Below are 23,278 nucleotides of genomic sequence, written 5' to 3'. Positions count from 1 at the left end.
AGTCCAGTCCCTCGTGAGCCACCGTATCCTGCTGCGCGCGCATATGCGGAAGTGCTGACGGTCGCCATTGAACAACGTGGATTGTAGTATCCTGGCGGCAAACGGGGACTTACACCGTGACTCTTTAGGTTCCAGAGGCAGTCCCAGAGTGGCGAGAGTGTGCCCTTAAAGCACTCATTGCGATTTACTTTTCGGGAGAATGTGAGTGTGCCCATCCCCCTTTAATCTAATCATTTGTGCATTAAAACGGTATTATGCTATGTACGCCTCTTTGTTTTTTAAGAGAGAGTCACGCGTGATCAGACCATCTTTATGCAGACATATGTGAGTGATTTGTTCACTTAACCACTTTCACACCACTTTCACTGGGTTAATCTTAGTATAAATTCATTGTGTGCTAGCACTCTATTGCGCTTTATGTTCTTCCACCATCACTGTATGATATATATATATATATATATATATATATATATATATATATATAGATATATCTCAATAGTCCGAGCTGATCTCCAGTTTTTTGCATTTACATTTTTTACCCATACGTACTGTGTGTGTGTAGATGTACTGTATGTAGAAAGATGAGCTTTGAATTAAGGAGCGGCATTTAAAAAAATAAATCATGTTTGTTACAAGATCATACAATCTTTGGATAATTTTCCCCTTTGAGGTGCAGTTTGTGGCTATATAACCTGTAATCACTAATATTAAGAACAATATGTTAACACTTAGATTAATATCATAATTCAGCGTTTAATTTTTGTGTTACTGACTTTTAGAGCTCACTGTAAAAGCCAGAGAAGCAAACCAGAGCTTTAATCTAATTGCACTGCTTTAGGGGGGGGATTGGTGTAAGCACTGTTAACAATGAACTATGGTCCACAGAAAATGAAGGGGCACTTAAGGCTGCTAAACATCGCCTGTGCTGCAAAGGCCAAATGGAGACAAATTACCTTGCTAAAGTCTTCTCGTGAATCACCCCTTTTCTTCACCTTTCTGGGAGGAAGTGACAAAGGGTTTGGTGTTTTTGTGGAGAGTGTCGAAGTGCCTAGCAAAGCTGCAGAAGCTGGATTAAAGCGTGGTGATCAGGTAAAGAATTGATCTGGTACCAGTCTCATTATTCTTTATGATCCCAAATACGACAAATACAAATACACATTTCTGAGGGTTAAAGCTGCAGTTCAGTCAATATCCTGCATGTGTGTTTTTTTTAATAAATCAGTTCTGTAGTAAGAAAAAATACTTTTAGCATTTTCTGTTTTTAAAAAAACAACTTTGAAAGACCAATTTTCTTGTATTCTATTTTAACAGCCATTTGCTAAGGCACTGCCCCTTCATGTCCTGTCACAAGCTCTGGCACACCCCTTTGTCAGCACTGCCCTCCCTCTTGCACATGTCAGTGCAGGAGTGCTAATGAATATTCATGAGCTTCCACTGCCAGTCAAGCAGATTATAAACAAATCCCAGTTTTTAATATGTCACCAAATTTCGACCTATCAATACATGGAAAACGAATTGACCTGCAGCTATACTGTTCTTTAGCTAATTAGAGATTGCACACATGAAACTATTGAAGTAAAAAAATAAATGTAAAAAAAAAAAAAAAGACTGAACTGCAGCTTTAATGTAGCAACTTTCCATTGCTATCTTCTTAATCTATAGTCCAGCATCAAAATGACCTAACGTTTTGGAAGTAAAATAAAATATGAATGTAGGATTTTGTGCACCCAAAGCATTTGCAACAGATGGATCATTTGTGTATTTGCTGACACACTCATGTGAGGCAGTTATTTCTTGATGTACCGTACTTGCGCAATTTGTATATTAAGGATAGAATACATAAAAATGAACAAGCAAAAGTGCCACACTTTAAGTGCTCATTTGCATGTCATTACCCAGAATCCCTCACTGCAGTGGAAGCATTGTTTGTTTTAAATCAGCGGTGCACAAACGGGGGGTGGGTGGGCGCGGCGTTTACAGAGGCCCTGTGCTAAGAGCGCGAGGCCTCTGTAATTTACTTCCCAGCTTCAGCCCACGCGTCTCCATGGCAATGCGGCTTCATTTGACACCCGTTCCCATGGAGACGCAGCGTCAAAAGGCGTGACGTCACGTGACCCCGCAGCATCATTTGACACTGCAGGGGGGGGGGGGGGCGGGGGGCAACACCGGAGGAGATCATGCATGCGGGGTGCAATGCAGGAGGTTTGCTCACCCCTGTTTTAAATGGGGAAAGGCAGGTTTGTGGACATGTCTGAAATGTGAATGTGCTCACAAGTGGCATTTTCATTTGCTATAAGTATTTTGGGAAGAGGTTTTTAAGGAGAAATGGGAATATGAAGTAATCATAAAAAGCTGTCTGCTTCTTATGTATGTGTTGGTCTTTTGTAAATTCAGAGGAGTCTATGTATCAACACAGAAAAGTTTTGATGCACTATTCCATTTTCGGAGCACAATTGTGCCATCTGGTACAGAATGTTAGATTTGTTCCACTTCAGATCTAGCAGATTTTTTTGTGCAAATTAAAGGCTAAAAGAATGATGCACAAAGAGACAGAATTAATTTGTCTCATTATAATATGTGCTCCGTGTAACTCCTCTTGCAATACTCCACAATTCGCAAACTGATGCGGGCCGGGATACATAGTGTGGGATGAAAATACCTTGGGTTTGCTCTAAAATTACTGCCATACATAGACCCCAATATTTCCTCTTATTAAGAAACCTTGTTTTTTCTAATGTGTCCTTTTCTCTGATGAAAGATTATGGAAGTTAATGGACAGAATTTTGAGAACATAACTTATTCAAAAGCCCTGGAAATTTTTAAGAACAATACACACCTCTCCATCACTGTGAAAACCAACATTTTCGGTAAGTAAGGGGATGTCCAGCCTTCACACACCAGTCGGTAAAACATTTCTTGGTTATTATACATTATTATGCTGTCTCTCATTTTCCGATGACGTGATTTCACTATATGGAGTAAACCAACATTAAGATGTCAGCTAATGAACCACAGTACTAGGTTTCATGCTGCTCTTTAGTCAGTGCCATTTGGCTTTTATGTGTCACCGCTAACCTAATCTTGGTGATAAATTGGCTGTATCCTTTTTTTTTTTTTCTGTCATGAACAACTTTGCAAATAAAGAAGTATACTGTCTACAAGGCAAAATCAACCGCATATACCATTCGCCAACTGGAAAGTAAATCACTCGGCTGAACAAAGGCTTACACCAATTTAATCTTCACACCCACAGATTTTACAGATGCGTTGAAAATGCATATTATTCTCTTGCTTTTCAATTCAGAAATGTTCCTGTGACATATTACCAATCATGCCCCCCCTATCCCCCCCCCCCAAAAAAACAACAACTTTGGAGGATCACTTCAAAATCGCTACATACTGGCAGCGCTAAGGATCATGGTACTGAAAATGTCTGGAATGAGATTTTAGAATAGCCCTTTAATAAATTCAATGCAACTAAACATTTTCACAGACCCCTAAAAGTCTCCACCCAGTGTTTGTCCAGACAACAACTATTTTTAATAGTGACTTTGTAGCCAGTACTGCCAGAAAGTTGAAGGAAGGGAAATACATTTCAGGCAACCTCAATGAAGTAGTCCCTAAAGGTCACACAAAGGAAACATCTGCATCCCAGAGCTTGTGCACATGCAATGTCGAACGCCCAGGCCCGTGTGAATGTGGTGCTTTGTTCTGTGCAAACTTTGATTGTCTAACAAACAGGACCAAGAGTTGATTATGTTAGCACTACTGTTTTCTAATTTAGACATGCAGTATGGAAGGGATATCTTTCTTAATCATGTGTATTCTTCTCAAACACTCTAGAAATGCATTTTCGCAGCGGCATCTGTTTTAAATGTGTGGCTTGAAAAAAAAAGAAATAGTTTACAGAGGTGTACTCTGCACTTTAAAAACGATATGCACAGAAAACACAATCCTTTTAAACACGATTTAACAAAAACGTTTGTACCATGACATCCTTTGCAATAACTACAAATGTTCTTTGTTGTGCTGCCTGCCTCAAAAGATTTCACAGTGATATGAATAATAGATTGTCTTTTACAGTAGAACAGGGGTTGCCAACTCCAGTCCTCAAGGGCCACCAACAGGTCAGGTTTTCAGGATATCCTTGCTTCAGCACAGGTGACTCAATGACTGAGCCACCTGTGCTTAAGCAGGGATATCCTTAAAACCTGACCTGTTGGTGGCCCTTGATGACACGAGTTGGCCACCCCTGCAGTAGCGGGTCTCTGGTTAGACGGTTTAGTGGGCAGGCAGCAGCAGTCTGCAGCTGTGACTATGAACAGGAGCAAATATGTTGGGGTCTTTGTGTAATTAGAAGAGTGTCAAAACGTGCAAACATTTAACAAGTGTTGAGGAGAGCACTCTGAGTTACAATGCAGCATTATTTGTCAAAAGCCAAGCTTACTTTTTAGTGTGCCCAGCATCCATTTTTTCTATCTGTTATCACTGGCTACCTGGGTGAACTTTAGTTTTAATTAAAAAGAGCACCCTGTTGACTGCGTTATCAGAACCTGTAATCCTTGGAAGTGCTTGATACTGTATTGCTGTACTGTATGTCTATTTTCAAGAAGGAATTCGGTACATACATTGCTTTAGACCTTACTGAGGGGCTTGCTAAATATTACAGTGCAAGTTGTTAGTCCCCAATGGCAGGGAAGGGGTTAAGGGCCATATATGCAAAGCAATCTTCCGGTGCTGGTAAATACCTTACAACCCATTCGAGTCGGTGAGCTTGTCTTCCAGTTCTGTAAGGTGTCTTGTAAAAGCAGAATGCTTCGTGAATATGGTCTTAACTTCGTATTGAAGCCCTCAGAGTTTTTTAAAGGGACGCTCCCTTCCAGGGCCAAAGTGTACTAATGGCAGTGATATATTTAAGGTGTTACACATGGGTGATTTATGTCTTTATTTTATTTACCAAAGCCTGAAACGAAAAAGGATTTAAAAAATAATTAGCAATATGTTTGTTTAATGGTGAGAAGACGTGAGTGGGAAAATAGTTTTTGCACAGTTAAAGCCCCATCTCCTCAACCCTTATCATTATTGACCCTCTGACCAGGGTAGGGTGAGCTAAGGATAAAGAAAACAACTTGATTGACAAAAAATTCCCTATTTCAAGGCCCCTAAGAAATGCAATTTGTAATTTATTACGAAAGAAACGGCAGACAAATATTTGCTTTTACATTGGTCAGATTTGTTTTAATGATGCTAAATACATTGAAAAACGTACTTACTAGAGGATGTTTTTGGCCGACTACATTGGATTGCTCCTTTAATGCCTGTAACACTTTACATTGCCTGCACTGAAATCATGGGGCGTCTGACACGCTCGTGACCACAAAAAGTCTAATTAGAATGTTCAAGGGAATCTTATGGTGTTTGCTTTCTCGTGCTTGTAACGTGCTCACAGTGTTCAAGGAACTGCTCATCAGGATTGGGCAGGAGAAGAACAATGGAGTCCCCCACATCCCTAAAATTGCAGAGAAGAAAAGCAACCGCTATTCCATCCCAGACCTGCCAGGTGACATGGAGCAGATGTTTCCACGAGAAAAGGGAAACAAGAAGATCAAAGCCAACACAGTGTCTGGCGGGAGGAATCGAATCCGGAAGATTTTGGACAAGACACGTTTTAGTATCTTGCCACCAAAGCCGTTCAGGTAATTAAGTATTAACCTTTATGGTAAAACCTTGATCGGATGAAATGTGCTTTCTTTCATTTTTAGATGAATACCTTTTGAGCCTAAACACTTTTTAGGACAAGTGGCTACTGAGCAATACTCAGCGAAAACAGCAATTCTAAAATTTCATTTTTTTTAATGTTTCTTCTTTTAAGTGTTCAAGTTGCTCCCTTCTAGCTATTTACATGTTCTGGAGCGTGGGGTGGCACAGCGGTTACAGAGACCACGCACTTCCCCAAAGGCATTTAAAATAACTGCCGGGGCATCGTGCAAGGACTCTGTAAATTTCCTTACCTTGTTGGGTGACGTGTCGCCATGGCAACCCGGCGTCAAATGACGCCGCAGGGTTATGTGACGTCACATGACCCCGCAACATAATTTGACGCCGGAGCCGAGGGAGGGGGGGCCCGAGCAGCAGGGGGACGCAGAGAGCAAACTTTGCGCTCCCCTGGGATAGATGAATAATGAATAGATTGAATGGGTGAATAGATGGATACTGCTGTGAGCTTATTGCATGCCGTAGATCGCTAGTCCCCATTCATTAATAAAAGATTAGCTAGAACTATTTTTCCACTACTGCTCATCATAGATGTTCAGTGGGGCAGCACTGTGTCAGGGAGCATTCTATGTAACATCAGTGTTTCTCTTGGATGGAGGTGCTCAATAGCAGATACAAACTAGAAGTGGCTAAAATAAAGCTGTCCCCCACCATTCAAAAATAATTGATATGGAAACCAGGATAAATGTCTCAGAGATATAATGGGCATATTCTCTGTTTTTTTGGTGCAGTGTTGTCTTGCTCTTGGATTGTGATGTTCTACAGTTTGCAGTAAGACACAAGCACTTTGTAAGGAAAACACTTGGTTGCTGTAAACAGTCTGGTGTTGCTCTGCATGCTGTTCTTGGTATAGTAGTACACAAGTCAAGCAGGTCTGAAGAACGTTGATTTCACTAGCTATCTTTAATCTACTTATGGGAAAATAATGTCAGACAGAAGGCACCTCAGGTTTGCACTGTTCATGGGTTTATTGCAGCTCTGGGGCAATGTGTTCGTTATTTTCAGAACATTTCATCAGGGATTTATTGTGAGACATTGATCATTTGTCCTGATAAAGATCCTGGAAGCGACATGTTGGCATAATGCTGTAATAAATGCTTCAACTTTCTCTAATTGCTGTGCCTGCTTTCTACTCTTGCTTTATCTTCTGGTCCCAGGTCCTCCCCGGGAGATATTCCATTGGATCTCTTATATTATTCCATCTTAGTTAAGTAGCTGACCTAACTTGGTGTGCCACTTCTAGTACTAATTTACGCATTTTTGCAATGAAAAGGCTGCTACACCTGTGGAGTATAACTGTAGCAATAAAATAGTGGGACCCCATAATCACAATTTTACTTATGACTGATCTGGACTGGGAAATCCCCCTTAAACCATAGCTCCTCCATTTTAGCATTGACAGCCTCCCAATTCAGTTACGATCTCGACTTTTTCAGAACATACATGGCAAGCGCTTCCAGAATGGAAGGTGCAATACTACAGGCAGTCCTTGGTTATCCAACGGAATCCGTTGTGGAAGTAGAGTGGGATAGTGAAACGGTTGTAAAGTGAATCCCCTATTAATCAGTGGCGGTGAGCGTTGGATAACGCATTCAGGTGTCGAAAAATGGCCCATAGGGTTGCATTGTAAAGCGTTGAATATGCCATTCGTTGTAAAGTGAAACGTTGGCTAGCGAGGACTACCTGTATTAATAATATTTTAATGCTTGTTTTGTAGATTTTAACTTTTGATAAATCCGTTTCAACTCTGTTAACTCTCCTTTATTAAATTAATGTTGTGACATTGCAGATATAATTGCTCTTAATGCTACATTTTGGTACTGGAGATCACGTCTGCCAATTCCGCCTTAGGAAATATGGGCACGTATCTTAAGTGGTGCTATTCCATTAGACACCTTCCTGCACCCAAAGACGCCTTGCAGCCAATTCACTTTAATGGGCTGCAAAGTGTCTTCCACTGCCAAAGGTGTCTAATGGTGTAGCACTGCTTAGGAAATATGGGCCATTACGGTGCTAAATGTTTTAGTCTGTGTTGTATGATGTTGGTGGAGAAATTAAATAAACACTTGAATAAAATGGTGATGAGTACAGTATTTTAAAAGTTACTTTTCTCTGTCAAAACCTTTTGGGAGAGTTTTCACCTTTAGTCCCCGTATTTTCTTTTTTGCCGTGAACACGTTTATGCGATAGCATTCTCACTTTAAATTATAGCTTGACAGTATTTACAAACTCCTGAAGGGTTTATTTCCATGCTGCCATAGGAAGTAGGTTTTTAGCATATCGGCAAATTGGATTTGAAATCATTCAACCAAGTATTTTGTACCAGAAGGAAAAAGACTCGTTTGTTTACATCATTGGGGTTTTCTGTCAGAAGAGAGTACGGTTCCCGTTGAAAAGTATGCATTTGTCTTCCTTCTTGGAAACTCAAAATCATGTGAGAATGTAATCCTAAAGCCAGCCACACAATTTGAGTCAACAATTGTAATTTTAGAACTTTTTCTTGTCTAACTTTTTTTATTTCTTGAGAATTTTAAACGGATCTCTTTTTTTGCTGCTCACATTTGCCTTTTAAACAAATGCCAGCTACTGTGTAACATAATAAATGTTACAATTACTAGAGATTTTCTCTGAGCGTTCTCATTTTTGAGGTACATAATTGTAAAAAACCTGCTAAAGTTTTCCATGGTTACTTTTTCATTTTCATCTTCATTCTGATGTATTCCAGCTAACTCTGCATCTCTGCACTTTGGTAGGTTTCTGACCACTTTGTACTTGTCTGCCAGACTTCCTATATTAATCAGGCAGTCGCAAATAATATGTTTATTTTATGATTTATGAACTGAAACTAATATAATTGTCATTAAAGCTTTCTGTGTGTTTTTTAAACACATTTTATGTGTACCTAGCTGACCAAGTCACTTATTTTTAAAAAGTAAAAAAACTTAATGACTTTTGACAACTTTCTTTTGCCAACTGTTAAACGGTTTGTGCTTCAGAAGACGCTTTGTGTTCAAACTGTTAATTCATGTGTTTTTTGTATTTTTTTCAACATTGTCTCTTTTCTTTTTCTGCATCACTTTCTAAGGGGATTGTTTGGGTAAGACATTACCTAATGTGTTACAGCTTGTGTAGTGACTCATGCATGTTAGTGGACATCTTGACCTCTGTTCATTTAACGTAACCATGTATTGTCACCATAACTCAGGACATACTTGAAAACGAGAGGTAACTCTCAGTCTTATTTCCTGGTAAAACATTTTATAAATACAGCTGTAAGGGAAGAAGAGAGCATGAGACCTCTACACTGACAGAGGGATAACATTTGAGCAGAACTACAGTAGTACCAGACATAAGCTCGCCAGACTCTAGACTGTAAGATTGTTGGGTTTAGAAATCTATTCAATACAAACCTGTGTGTGAACAGGGGCGGATTGAGCCGGGGGGAAACCGGGCAAATGGCCAGTGGGTCCATGGTCCAGTAGGTTCGCCGACGACAGAGGAAGAGTCGGCAAAACTGTCCCATGTCTGGCTGCTGTGGCGGGGCCGGCTGGCCAGTGCTCGAAGTTGTTAGGCTGCTGGGAGTGTGAGGGGAGGAATAGAAGAGAGAATGTGAGGAGTGAGGAGTGGGGTGAGAGCGAGGATGTGGGAGAGTAAGAGAGTGGGGAATCTCGCAAGGTTGCTGACATGGGGTGGGGGTGAAGCCAATTTTGTTTTACATGGCCATATTGGATGATTTCCAAATATTTGCCCCAACTCTTTGCAGTTCCCAATCTGTCCCTGTGTGTGTATATATGAAAAACACACAGAAAAACATATGTTTATGTACATACAAACACACACACACCCTTACATAAAAAAAAGTGGTGTCCTGTAGCAGGTATAAAAATCTGCAAGTGATATGTTTCGTGCTTGGAGACCATTAAAAGTACCATTGAAATGTAGGGCTTCACATGATAGTACAGAATGGTTAATTGCATTGTTTAATATACAGTATTTGAATATATTCCATTACTACTAACCCCACTTGCATTTAGCACATTTATTCCTAACAGCCTAGATATTTTGTCCTAACTATGAATTACCTGATCCTCCAAGAAACGGTGAAAGTAATGTTGGTTGTTGGGTAGAGCAATGAAACCTTAGTCCAATGTGAATCTCTACAAAACAGCAGTTAGACTGCCCTGTGTCTTCTCTTCACGTTTAGTGGAATAACTGCTGACCAGATAAACCTTTTGCTACAGTATAAAAAGATGCTTGATGCAGGATTTCCTTTGGAACATGGGCATATGTCACACATTATTTGCTAATGCCCTGTCATCAAATGATTGGTAATTATATGAAATTCCACAAAAGCAGTCTCCAGTAGCCATTGTCTGTTCAAACTGATGTAATATTCAGTGAATAATAAACATTTAAGGTTAATAAGATGCTACTTTAATCTGCATCAGTCCAATAGTAATCAAGTTTGGTGATTGACCTCCGTCCCACTGAAATTCCACACTTGTGATATCTTAGTACACTGCAATTTCATACAGGTACTTGGTACTATGTAGCGGGGTATGTGTACATTGTAATCTTGCACATTGTGTCAAAATACCCACTGTGACCAGTTATAGATAATTAATTATAACTATATTGATTACCCCTTTGTTTTAACTAGTACAATCTGTACATTTGGTATAACCCATTTTAATACAGCAGACAAGCCTGCAATGCAATATTATGTATCATATGGACCACAAACAATTACATTACGGGCCTCATTAGCCGCAAATAGGTGTGAACAAGAACTAAACTAGTGAACTGAGGCATTTCCATAATGAGGCTTACAAGCATTGGCCATGTTTTCATTTCTGTTTCAGCGATGGCAATGTGACCCAGTCACAGGATGACAGCATTGTTGGCACCAGGCAGTGCAGGCACAGTGTGGCTATCATGCCCATCCCTGGGACACTATCCTCCAGCAGTCCTGACCTGCTGCAGCCCACAACAAGCATGCTGGACTTCTCCAATCCTACAGGTAAACAGTACGATGTGCATGAGATGCAGTATGTTTAAACAGGTCTGTTCTAAAGGGGGCTGGTATTCCTACACTTTTATTGTGCTACAGGCGTGCTCTACATTTTCTGTTACACCTGCGTCACAATTTTATTGTGGAATCCTTCTGTGGTTTTCTCTTTATAAATATAAAGCAACATTTTCAGACTTAAAAACAAAAAACAAAGCGTGTGTATATACTGTGAGATGAGGATATAACCTGAAATATACCGACAATGCATTAATAATATAGAGAGAGAAAATAGAATAATACTTCAATAAAACACATAAGTGTCTTAATTCTCAGGTTCATTATACATTATTATGGTTTTATTTTTTTATAAAATGAAGGTCTACTCCTCTATTTTTCGATTTAACAATTTTTTTTTTTGGCTGAAACATCTGTTCGATATTTTTACACTGTCATTGTATTACGTTTGTTGGATAAAAGGTAGATAGCTTTATTTATTTTCCTAACCACTCGCTCCCCGGAACATCAGGTCAAGCAGACAACTTTTTGTGCAGTGACTTGCACGTTAGTGATGTCATCATGACATAGGAAATAAAGCTGCATGAGAAATCTACATAGAGCATAGCAAGAGCACAGTGGCGTAGCTAGACATTCAGGGCTCCATTAATATTAATATTCTCCCTCCCATCCGCTCCCTGATCCTCTATCTCGGGGGTGCGCGAGATTATCTGCAGGAGACGCGGGGTTTACAGAGCGCCCGCACGCTTCCCGAAGGCACTTAAATTAAATGCCAGGGAAGCGGGAAGGCCTCTGTAAACTTCACTTACCTTGGTTCCGATGGCTGCTGGAGATGCGTCGCTATGTCAACGTGACGTCATGACGCCCAGAACGCTGGAACCAAGGTAACATATAAAAAACCCTCTAAATATACAACATATACATGCACATAATGCATGAAACACACACATGCATTACAAATACACACACACTTACCAACACACACACACACGCGCGCGCACACAATTTCCAACTGACACACGGAACCGGGAGATGCAGAGAGGAGCAGCTATGGAGTGCTCTGCAGCGCCACCTGCTGCCCGGAAGTGGTTAAGCAGGAAGAAAGCCCAACTCGCCTCATCCCTACAGCTATTCTGTGATCAACTCCGCACTCTGCACCCGGCATCCTCCGCTCTCCTACCCACCCAAGCCTGTCTCTATCCGAAAAGAAACAGATGGGCCGCCGACAGGGGGAGAAGAGCAGGCCCCCCAAGAGCGCGGACCCCCGAGCTATAGCTTCGCCCCTGCAAGAGCATGTTTAGTGGGTAGCATTTCAGCAGAACCACAGTAGTACCAGCTATAAGCTCACCAGACCCTAGGCTGCAAGATTGTTAGGTTGGCCGTTTGTCTTTTTTTACATTTATTGTGCTCCTGATTGTAGTGTGGGTTGTGTAAACGGTATTACCTGAATCTTCATTATTTGAGTTCATTATTTGGAAGAAATACAAAAGACACTATAGAATTGGTAGTGTACGACCTGCTGAGAGGTCATACCTTTGGCTGCAGGCTTGAAATGTTTTGGGATAAAAGATTGAACTAAATGACCCATAATTATGAGAAGAATAAAAAGGAAAAGAAACAGATCATAATTAACTAAATAATTTGTCATATTGAATGTAGCATTGGGGCTTCTTTGTTTATTGTTGTATCCCAGTAGCATTCCTACACACACACACACACACACACACACACACACACACACACACACACACACACACACACACACACACACACACACACACACACACACACACACACACACACACACACTCTTATTGCAGTCTGTTCTACAGCTCTTACAGTTTCATAGCGTTGGAGACTTTTCACACATGAGACACTGTCACGTTTGAAAAGCAGATTAGATGAAATCCTGTCCACCTCAGCACACCTCATCATGCAAATAGATTTTCACTATAGCTTATTTACCAGATGTATGATTTGCTGTTTACACGCCTGTCTTCTTGTTTCCCCTGCCTGCAGCTGCTGGATTTTATTGTAAGTATATTACTCAGAGTGGTTCCTAATGTTTGTAAACTTCTAACTGCACCAGATGGTTTTAAAATGGCAGGTTATATCCATACAGGCTAGCTTGGTTTAACCGCTCATCAACATTGTTTCTAAAAGTTGTGAATATTGCAAACACGTATTCACAGAAGTTTTTTTACATACTGTATATAGAGTGGTTCTGTACAAGGTAAAAAAAAATATGAAAATACAGAAACATTCCAGGAAGAAGAGACGTGAGATTCTGTACATTCAAATGCCATCTATGAGAAACGCAACGTAGGACCGATATGACTGCAAGAACTTGGAACTAAACATTGATCCAGAGAGTTCAGTCTAATTTCATGTATCAAAGTAACATGTACACTAGATAAAGCAACACCGACAAAAGTCATCATCTACCTCTGCCTTTTCTCCTTGTGCACAGTGTGTGCAGTCTTCTGTGGCAAGTCGTCTTCACATAGAAACAACGTGATTAAAACGTTCTGTTAATGATGACGTGATTAAAGTCAGTCACATGACAACCAGGTGATACTCAACCCGTGTGCTGCCTGGCCCCTGATGTTAACGTTCTCAGACTGTAGCATGTTGAATAATGCACCCATAGGAATGTATAATTACAGTGTCATGCTTTCGATTCCTTCACCTGGGCCAAGCAGTGTCTGCCATGTTGCATTATTATGCGTCACTGAATATTTTTCTAACTCAGAAATTCTTCATAAATTTTATGCCCCCTATATTTTTTAAATAGGGCATTTTTCTTACACCATGATGTCTTGTGCAATTTTTTTTAAATGCTTATTGATTCTGATCTTCGTTTTTCAAAATCCAAACCGTGTTCATTTCTTTGTGAGGGCAGATAAAGAGAGATTTATTATTGAAAATGTGCATGCATAATAATTGTACATACTGTAATAAAGGACATAGTCTGGGATAAACTGCACAGTGTATCAATAAGCAAAAGAACCTTCAGCCTCTCTGTTTATTGATTCAGCAGGTGCCTGTCATGCAAATTGCACAGATATACAAAGAGAGCAAAGTACTATTATGTACGCATTGTGCATTGCTGTTCAGCAGAACACTTGAATGAAGGTCAAATGTTTATCTGTTGAAATAACATAGCTCAGATCAAAACAGATTGGTCGCCTTCTTCACTCTTTCTACTTTTCTGCAGGACTCTTTTCAGAGTGACTTATAGAATACAGTATCTGATTTTCACTTCTGCTATATAATTGAAAGTACTTATTTCAAAATGATGTTTGATCATGTAGAAAAGTTGTCTGTTAATCTAGATAAAAAGAAACAATAGCACTTTTGTTCTATTAAAAAAAAACATCTTGCTTTGACCAATACATGAAAAAGTGTAATCTTTATTCTAAAATGTGACTAGTCTAACAGCCTAGTATATTTGCTGGTGTATAAATCTTTGAAGTGACATCTTTGAGCCCTATTATATATGCATTTTAATTTAAACAAGCATTTCCCATCTTCTTTAGATATTCCAGACCAAGTTATACGAGTCTTCAAAGCAGATCAGCAAAGCTGCTATATAATCATCAGCAAAGACACTACTGCAAAGGAGGTTGTCAGCCACTCGCTGCATGAATTCGGCCTTACAGGAGCCTTAGACACATATTCTCTCTGTGAGGTGTCTGTCAGCCCGGAAGGAGTGATTAAGCAGAGACGGCTTCCAGACCAGTTCTCAAAACTTGCTGACCGAATTCAGCTGAATGGAAGGTAACCCTGTAGTATTTTTCAATGATCTACAGTAATGTCACAGCTCTACAGTAAACGTGTACAACGTCACACAGGCTATAGGTGTCTTCTTACACCAGGAGTGGCCAACTTGAGTCCTCAATGGCCACCAACATGTCAGGTTTTAAGGATATCGCTAATTCAGCACAGGGACAGTTGTCGACTGAGCCACTGATTGAGCCACTTGAGATCAAACAGGGATAGTCTAAAAACCTGACTTGTTGGTGGCCCTTGAGGACTGGAGTTGGCCACCCTTGTGTTATACCTTCCTACTCAATGAAGAAGAAATGCAGCACCAGAAGCGTGCCAATACTTTATTTTTTTTAAATTATATTCTTATTCAAATATTTCTTTTTTTTTTTTTTATAACTTGAATTTTTATTGATGTAAAGTACAGGAACAAATTATACCGTAGCAGTGACATATGCAGTGAAAATTCAAATATTTCTAATGGAAAGCGACACCATTTTGATCCCCATAATAAGGGTTACACTTACATTACTGGAGTGCCGCTATGTCTCTTCCATATACTATACTGAATAGTAAAAGCAGTAAAACTTAGGTAGCAAGAGAAGTTTGCATGTCACGTTCCTGATGCTCTGTAATCCTTCCCACACCATATGTTATTTCTGCATTCTTCTGAAACAATGCACAGATCTCCAATTTGCTTTAAAAAATGTCACATCAATAGTTATTCTCTTATTTTGTATCAAGCCCATCCTCTTTTGAAATCCTAGTTGGCAAAATGTGCCTCCCCTTTTCTAAGCCTGTTCTTATTGCTGGCATCTACCACCCCTGTAAAGCTCCACTACAATCCCCGACTGATATCACCCAGTTTCTTGGCTCAATTTCCTCTCTGAATGAAAACAGTGAAGTATTAGTTCTTGGAAATTTCCACTACAATTGGCTTGACCCAAAAAACAACAAAATCCAGATACAACTCAAGTCACATAACCTAACCCAACTAATTACCCAACCCACACAGACAAACTTGAAATCTCACAACCATTCCTTGCTGGAATGGCTTCTCTCCTCTAGTGCCAGCAGAATCCAATCCTCTGGCATCCTTCCTGACATTTTCAGTGACCATGCAATAGTGTACTGTGTAAGGAAAATCAGACCACCCCAATGAAACCCTAAAATTGTACTCCCTAGAACATTTAAAAACTTTATGATCAATACACATATATGCGGATGACACAATCCGATATGCACACAGCCCTAGCCACTCTGACACTGTGCACATACTTCAATCTGATTTTGTGAGACTTAAAAATTGGATTTCCCAAAACAAACTGTTCAAGACTATGACAATGGTACAGCTCAACCCCGTTATAGCGCGATCCGCTATAACGCGGTTTGAACGTGGACCCCGAATTTAAAAAAAAAGGGGTTTTTTGCACACACTCTGCACACTCACTGCACATTCACTACACATTCACTACACACTGCACACACTCACTGCACACACTCACGGCACATTGCACACACTCACGGCACATTGCACACACTCACGGCACATTGCACACACTCACGGCACATTGCACACACTCACGGCACATTGCACACACTCACGGCACATTGCACACACTCACGGCACACTGCACACACTCACGGCACACTGCACATACTCACAGCACACTCACAGCACTCACACTGCACACACTCACAGCACACTGCACACACTCACAGCACAATGCACACACTCACTGCACACACTCACTGCACAGACTCACAGCACACACTCACTGCACACTGCACACACTCACAGCACACTACACTCGCAGCACACACTCGCAGCACACACTCACAGCACACTCACAACACACTGGACACACTCCACACTCACAGCACACTGCACACACCACACTCACAGCCCCCCTCCCCCCTCCCACTCCCCCTCCCTACCTTCGGTGTCGGCTGCTGAGATCGGAGCGGGCCGGTGGGGAGGGAGGGGGGGGGTCGAAGCGGAGCTGGCGGGGGAGAGAGACCAAGGGAGGGGGTGGGGGGAGAGAGACCATTGTAGGGAGGGGGTGGGGGGAGAGAGACCAGGAGAGGGAGGGGTAGAGAGGGGGTGGGTGGAGGGGTAGAGAGGGGGAGAAAGGGGGTGGGGGGTGAGATAGACAAGGGGAAGGGAGAGAGAGAGGAGGGGAGAGAGAGACCAAGGGAGGGGAGAGAGAGACCAGGGGATGGGGGGGGGGAAAGAGAGAGAGACCAGGGGAGGGGGAGAAGAGGGAGAGAGAGACCAGGGGAGGGGGGAGAAGAGAGACCAGGGTGGGGAGAGAGACCAGGGGGGCCCAGTGCAATGCAATGTCCAAATGTGCAACCTGCAAGCAGTGCAAGTACAAATGTGAAACATTTAAAGTTTTTTTTGCTGTGAGGGGGAGGGGAGGTTGTGTCGGTGGTTCAATGGAGGAGCTGCTGCACTTACCTGTTAATTAGAAAGTTGATCTCAGTGGAGCAGCAGCAGGCAGGTTCTCTCCTTCAAGCTCTTGCTGGAGTGATGCCAGGGTTCCGCAGCTTGTGCAACTGGGCATACTCTGACCCCCTACCTGAGTCGACGCCGTGAAGGTGAAGGGGTTAGTCAGAGCGGCGTCTGATTGCTTCTCCGCATGGGGTCTAAGCAGCGGCAGGACACAAAGCGGAGTTCTTAAGAGGGGGGAAGGTAGCAGGTTTTGCGAACTAAGAACATTTTAGGCACCGGTTCTCCCGAACCGGTGCGAACCAGCATATTCCCTCCACTGCCTCACACCTGGAACAATCTACCTGAGACTCTCAAAGCCAACAATTGTTTAAGTTCTTTCAAAATCAAAGCTGTCTCACATTTTAATCTGGTCTGTAAATGTTACATATGCCTAAAAGATAAAATATGTTAAATTGTTCATGCAATCTCTTTATACATATTGTACAGGAGGGCCCCAGTCATGCGGCAGGTTCAGTTCTAAGGACCCGCCGGAAAGTGGAACCGGCGATTTTCGTTATGTGCGCATGTGCAGACGGGCAATGCGCCGTTCTACGCATGCACAACATCGGCAAAACCCCCCATTCTGCGCATGCGCGACCCTGGACCGGCCAGTTCTGCGCATGCGCAACATTGGACCGGCCTGTTCTGTGCATGCGCAAACATGGCGGCCCCCTTCTCGGTATCGGCGGATCGCAGAAAAGCAGGGTGCTGAGAAGCGGGTTTTGCTGTATAGCCCTGTTCACTTACTATAATGTAACCATGTATTATTTGTCATCATAACTCAGGACATATTTGAAAACGAGAGGTAACTCTCAATGCATTACTTTCTGGTAATATAACAAGAGAAGCTGCACACCACAATAAACAAATAAGATACTTGCAGAGACCGGTGCTCATGGTTCAGGGATATCTGCCTAGAACATCCAGCATTGGAGAAAGTAGAAAGATCCAGGGCAACTTCGGATTTCTTTAGAAAAATGTATTCAGCACAAAAACACAGCGTTTCCTCCCTCCTAGGAGACTTTATCAAGTGGTAAGCCAGTCACTTGATAAAGTCCCCTAGGAGGGAGGAAACGTTGTGTTTTTGTGCTGAATACATTTTTCTAAAGAAATCTGAAGTTGGCCTGGATCTTTCTACTTTCTTACTTCCTGGTAAAACATTTTATAAATACATCAATAATCACTGTTAATGTTTACATATTTACATTTTCAATGTTAAAATGCACAGTCCAAATTTTTTATTTATTTTTCCATTTTCATCCCAGTCACATATTTAGTTACGAATTACTCGTATTCAGTTATATATGCCCAAGTAGATCTGTATCTTTGAGAAATACTGATGTCAAATAATATGTTTGCATATGTATTAAATTGAGTAAAGCACCACCACTAGCCTATTCTGCTAGTCAGACTTCCTGGCCTACATTTTAATTGTTATGGAACATACTGTAGTTTAAAGCAGCAAACGCTGCTGCTCGTGGTTTTATTATTTTGTCTTTATTACTGTACCTGAACCTGGGTGTCGGCAGTTTCTGAGATATTGGTTTTTTATTCTGACAAGTATTCTCGCAGTCTCACTCTGGTGGCCAATAGCAAACCGCCTTGACATCGGGACATGATGTTGCAATTCCCTGTGGCCATATTTCTTTCTTTTTTTGTTTATTTTTTACCTGCACAAAAAAATGCAGAGATTTCAGGAGGTGTTGGGGGAAAGGGGGTTGAGGGGGTGGCCGACAGGGTAGCTTTAAATTATTATAAAACAACCATTGAAAATTATTCCGCACATGATACACAAGCTTTTGTGCATATAAAGCTGCCTTTGTGATGTTTCTCAGTGGAGCACAGATTTTAATACCACAGCAAAGTCAGACATCATAAATTGTTTATTTTCAAGAACTGCAAAGAAGTTTGTAAAGTAGAAATGTCTCACTCCCCTCCCCACATTTGTATGGTTTTTTTTGTATGTTATATTTCGATTTAAGGATATGCCTAACTTACACCCTCAATGTGAGATTTCCCAACAAGTTTTGGTGTCACTAACCAAATTAAAAATATAAATAAAAGCAAGATGGTCACGGAGGTCAATCGACACCAGTGATGTTATGATCTCAATAATGTTGTGACTTTCTATTGGTTTGTCAAAGTGAGGCTGACTGTCCCTCCAGCCATTTCAAATTAGGAAAACAGAATGACACACAAAACATGTAAATAACGTGGAATTCAGTGAAATTCTAAAGCTAAATACCAGTATGGTTCTACATCAAAGGACTACCTTTCTTTTCTAGTTCAGCATCTCCTTCAAGAACTGATTGGGTTAAAAAAATAAAATTATAATTCCATTACTACTGCCAAATGTGACACATTTGTATTCCTACATTTGTAGGACTGGCAAGAATGCATCATTATTTTACCAATGTGTACAGAAGCCTCTGGCGATTTGACATTTATTTCTGCCAGAAAGAACATTATTTTATTCTATCTGGCGTGGTATTGAAGTCGGAGCATATTCCCATTTAAGAACAATAGTTTCAATTATGTTTGGCCTGCAGGTATTATCTGAAGAATAACATGGAGACCGAGACCTTGTGTTCAGATGAGGATGCTCAGGAGCTCCTGCGCGAGAGCCTCATATCCCTTCTCCAGCTAAGTACCATTGAGGTGGCCACACAGCTGTCCATGAGGGACTTTGACCTCTTCCGTAACATTGAACCCACCGAGTACATCGATGACCTCTTCAAGCTTGATTCCAAAACAGGGAACATTCGCCTCAAACAGTTTGAGGAGGTGATCAACGAAGAGACATTTTGGGTCGCAACAGAAATCCTAAAAGAGTCAAACCAGCTGAAAAGGATGAAGATGGTGAAGCATTTCATCAAGATCGCCCTCCACTGCAGAGAGTGCAAGAACTTCAATTCAATGTTTGCCGTCATAAGGTAAAATATGTCCCTCTTCAGTCATTACTTATTCTCTTTATAACGTAGCGCTGTACCCAGTAAAACACAATAGAGGAATAATGAATCTTTGACCCTCGAAATTACATTCGAATCCTATTGTTGGGGCACTACTAGACTAGTCCTCCGTCTAACAGACCTGCATATACTGTATAGCAAACTTTGAAAGTGCTATAATTAAAATGCTCTTGATCTACATACCAATGAATGTACAAAAACTTCATCGCTCAATGTTTTTTTTTTATGTAGAAAACCATATCCATCAAAGAACTACAGTATTAGTTATCCCCTTTTTAAGCAGGCCCACTTTAGTTAATTAACTCTCTTTCTCCGGCAAACTTAGTAGTTGTGCACAGGCAAATAGTCACATTGTATGAGAAATGTATTGATTTGAAATACAATATCCTGCACTAGCCGTTGCTAACACAACCTTCAGAGAAACGTGCCTACTGTTCCATAGCGCTTTTCACTGTTGTAGGTATTTTTTTATACAATGGTCTGCAGATCCCTAAAACAAGGGATGTAATCTCAACAATCAGTAAAATATAACTTTCTGTTCCGTGCATTGTATATTCTTTTAGTCATCCTGCTGAGACAGACTTCAAATTCTATCTGCTACAAAAAAAGTCAAATATAAAACCTCCAGCCATGCTAAAATTCTACAATATTAAAATCTTTCATCATTTTTTGCTCGGTAGTTTCTAAGGCTCACTTTAGATAATTGGAGATTTGGATATTCCACCAACCTCTGTACAAAGAACTCATTTTGGATGGCTTTGCTGAGCGATTTTAATAAATATGCTAATTTGTTCCTTCATGGCTATTCCTTAATTCAAGAGTAGAAGGATGTAAGTACTATCACTAAAGGAATGATTTTGCCAGCCGATAACCGTACTTCTTTCTGCAGAAGATCTAGACAAGCAATTTTGGTTCCTACATTTTTATATCTTGCTTAGTAAATCATGTCACTTGGCCAGAAGCCACGGGCAATGTAGTGTATTTTCATCACTCGGCATGTCATAGTATTACCTACGTTGCACTTTATACCGTGCAATGCAGTTATGCTAATGAGTTGGTTACCTTGATGTGATGGCCTCTTCTATTTGCCCATATATCAATGTTTAATTTAAAAGGATGAAAAAAGGAATGAGACCCTGCATGTGATGAGAGAGCATGAAAAGTAATAATGCGGTGGGTACTATGTCATAGGGCCGTGCTCATGGTTTATCAGTTGCACCCCCTTCTCTACCTCTCAGATGCCGTAAAACAAACATTGTTTTAGATATTTCTCATAAAAATGTTAGCCATTAAAGAAATGATCTAAATAGACAGAATATGTCATGGCGACCAAATCATTTCATTATACTGTACTCTCCAGTCATTACTTGTTTTCTTTCTAACGTGGGGCTGTACCCAATACAACACAATAGAGAAACCATGCATCTCTGCCGCAGAAACTTACATCAGAATGTTATTGTTGAGGCACAAGGAGACTAGACCTTAATCTAACAGAACTGCATGTATTATGTAGTAAACTTTGGAAGTGCCATCATTAGTAATAATAGCATGTTCTTGTATACAGTAGCGCTGCTAGTTTTATGTAGCGCTTTAGGCTGCGTCCATAGGACTGCAGCCGTGCGGAGGCCGAGGGAAAGCGGGTGCTTTCCCTGGCCTTGGTCCGGGGGCGTGTCGGGGGGGGGGACTGTGATGTCACGGATCTGGTTCGCCCTCATTGGGCGAACCGCTCACGTGACCGGCCCTGCACTCCCGTGAGCTCCAAATCTAAAAATGTTATAAGACACACGCTTCCGCACGCTTGCGGAAGCGTGCGTGAGCCCCTGCTAAAGCCGCTCTCATTGCGGCTGCAGGGGCTAACTGCCGAGCAGCAGCGCGCCTAAGCGCTGACCATGCCCGAGGCCTTAAAGACATATTGCAGGCACAGGTCCCTGCTCCGTGGAGCTTACAATCTATGTTTTTGGTGCCTGAGGCACAGGTTGATAAAGTGACTTACCCAAGGTCACAAGGAGCGAGTCAGTGTCTTTACTCACTGAGCCGCTCATTAAAATCTCTATCCAGAATGCACAAACGTCATAATGTTGTCTAGAACCAAAGCAACATGTGCAGGTCAAACTGTTACTTGCTCTCTTTTCAAGTAGGCTTACTTCCACTAATTTACAGTCTCGCCTGCAAACGTAACTGTTCACATAGTTCAAATCTAAGGCTGAGTCCATAGTGGGTGCTTTCCCTGGCCTTAGTTTGCGCGCCGTCGGGGGGAGGGGCGGGCAAGTGATGTCACGGAGCTGGTTCGCCCTCATTGGCGATGTGACTGGCCCTCAGCGCTGAAACTAAAATGTTCTTGTCGGCTACGCTTCCGCACGCCTGCCAAGCGTGAGCGCTTATGCGCTGACCATGCCCGTGGCCTAACTCTGCTACAGATTTATTGCCCTAAAATAAATCCTCCTCCACTGGTTCCTGCTAATGCAACATTGATAAAATGTACTTCTGTACAGTAAAATGTACTTCTGTACAGTAAAATGTACTTCTGTACAGTAAAATGTACTTCTGTACAGTAAATACTTCAGAATATTGTAAGCGGTATAACTAAAAAATAAATAATGCTCAAGTGTGTGGTACCAGAAACATATGGAGATAAATTAACTTGTCCAATGTCATGCAGAGTAAGTGTTGGCAACTGAGGCTGGAATGAACCTCACACGCTTAATACACAAACACGTGCGGAAATAAGTTGCCTAGACACACTCCCTGTATGTTCTTTGCAGTGGGCTAAACCTCGCACCTGTGGCTAGACTGCGCGGCACTTGGGAAAAGTTACCCAGCAAGTACGAGAAGCTACTGCGGGACCTGCAGGATCTGTTCGACCCATCGAGGAACATGGCCAAGTACAGAAACATCCTTAGCAGTCAGAGCATGCAGCCTCCCATCATCCCTCTCTTCCCAGTTGTCAAGAAGGATATTACATTTCTTCATGAAGGTAATTTGAAAACTAATAAGAAAAAGCAGCGGATAACATTTAGTGAGTTATTTTGTTTTCTGAGGTGCAGAACGAACTATACAAATGATTAAACAAGAGGCGGGCAGTATGTCCTTTCCCAGGCAGTATAATGCATGCATATTTCCTTTGATTGAATTGTTATGCAGAATAGATTGGAAATGACTGAGGGTGCCGTGGCAAGTATGCTAATGACTCTGCAGCTTGAATACATTTGTGGAAATTGCACTTCATATTTGTATTTCAGTCAGCGA

General features: G+C 41.4%; 1 protein-coding gene across 7 annotated transcripts in view; it reads left to right on the top strand.

Annotated features, from left to right (window-relative positions):
- Positions 1-23,278, top strand: part of RAPGEF6 (Rap guanine nucleotide exchange factor 6) — a 309,945-nt gene that overhangs the window by 242,714 nt on the left and 43,953 nt on the right. For 5 of the 7 annotated variants that reach the window (XM_075601185.1, XM_075601188.1, XM_075601183.1 and 2 more), the window contains 8 exons: positions 886-1,089; positions 2,759-2,867; positions 5,450-5,696; positions 10,638-10,795; positions 12,821-12,835; positions 14,341-14,581; positions 19,613-19,996; positions 22,795-23,006. In XM_075601185.1, the coding sequence (XP_075457300.1) occupies positions 886-1,089; positions 2,759-2,867; positions 5,450-5,696; positions 10,638-10,795; positions 12,821-12,835; positions 14,341-14,581; positions 19,613-19,996; positions 22,795-23,006 (1,570 nt within the window). The remainder of the gene's footprint in view (positions 1-885; positions 1,090-2,758; positions 2,868-5,449; positions 5,697-10,637; positions 10,796-12,820; positions 12,836-14,340; positions 14,582-19,612; positions 19,997-22,794; positions 23,007-23,278) is intronic. The other 2 variants (XM_075601184.1, XM_075601186.1) reach the window with 1 other exon arrangement.

This window comes from Ascaphus truei, chromosome 5, assembly GCF_040206685.1.
Source record: "Ascaphus truei isolate aAscTru1 chromosome 5, aAscTru1.hap1, whole genome shotgun sequence".
NCBI lineage: Eukaryota > Metazoa > Chordata > Amphibia > Anura > Ascaphidae > Ascaphus > Ascaphus truei.
This window is presented reverse-complemented; position numbering and strand designations above follow the sequence as displayed.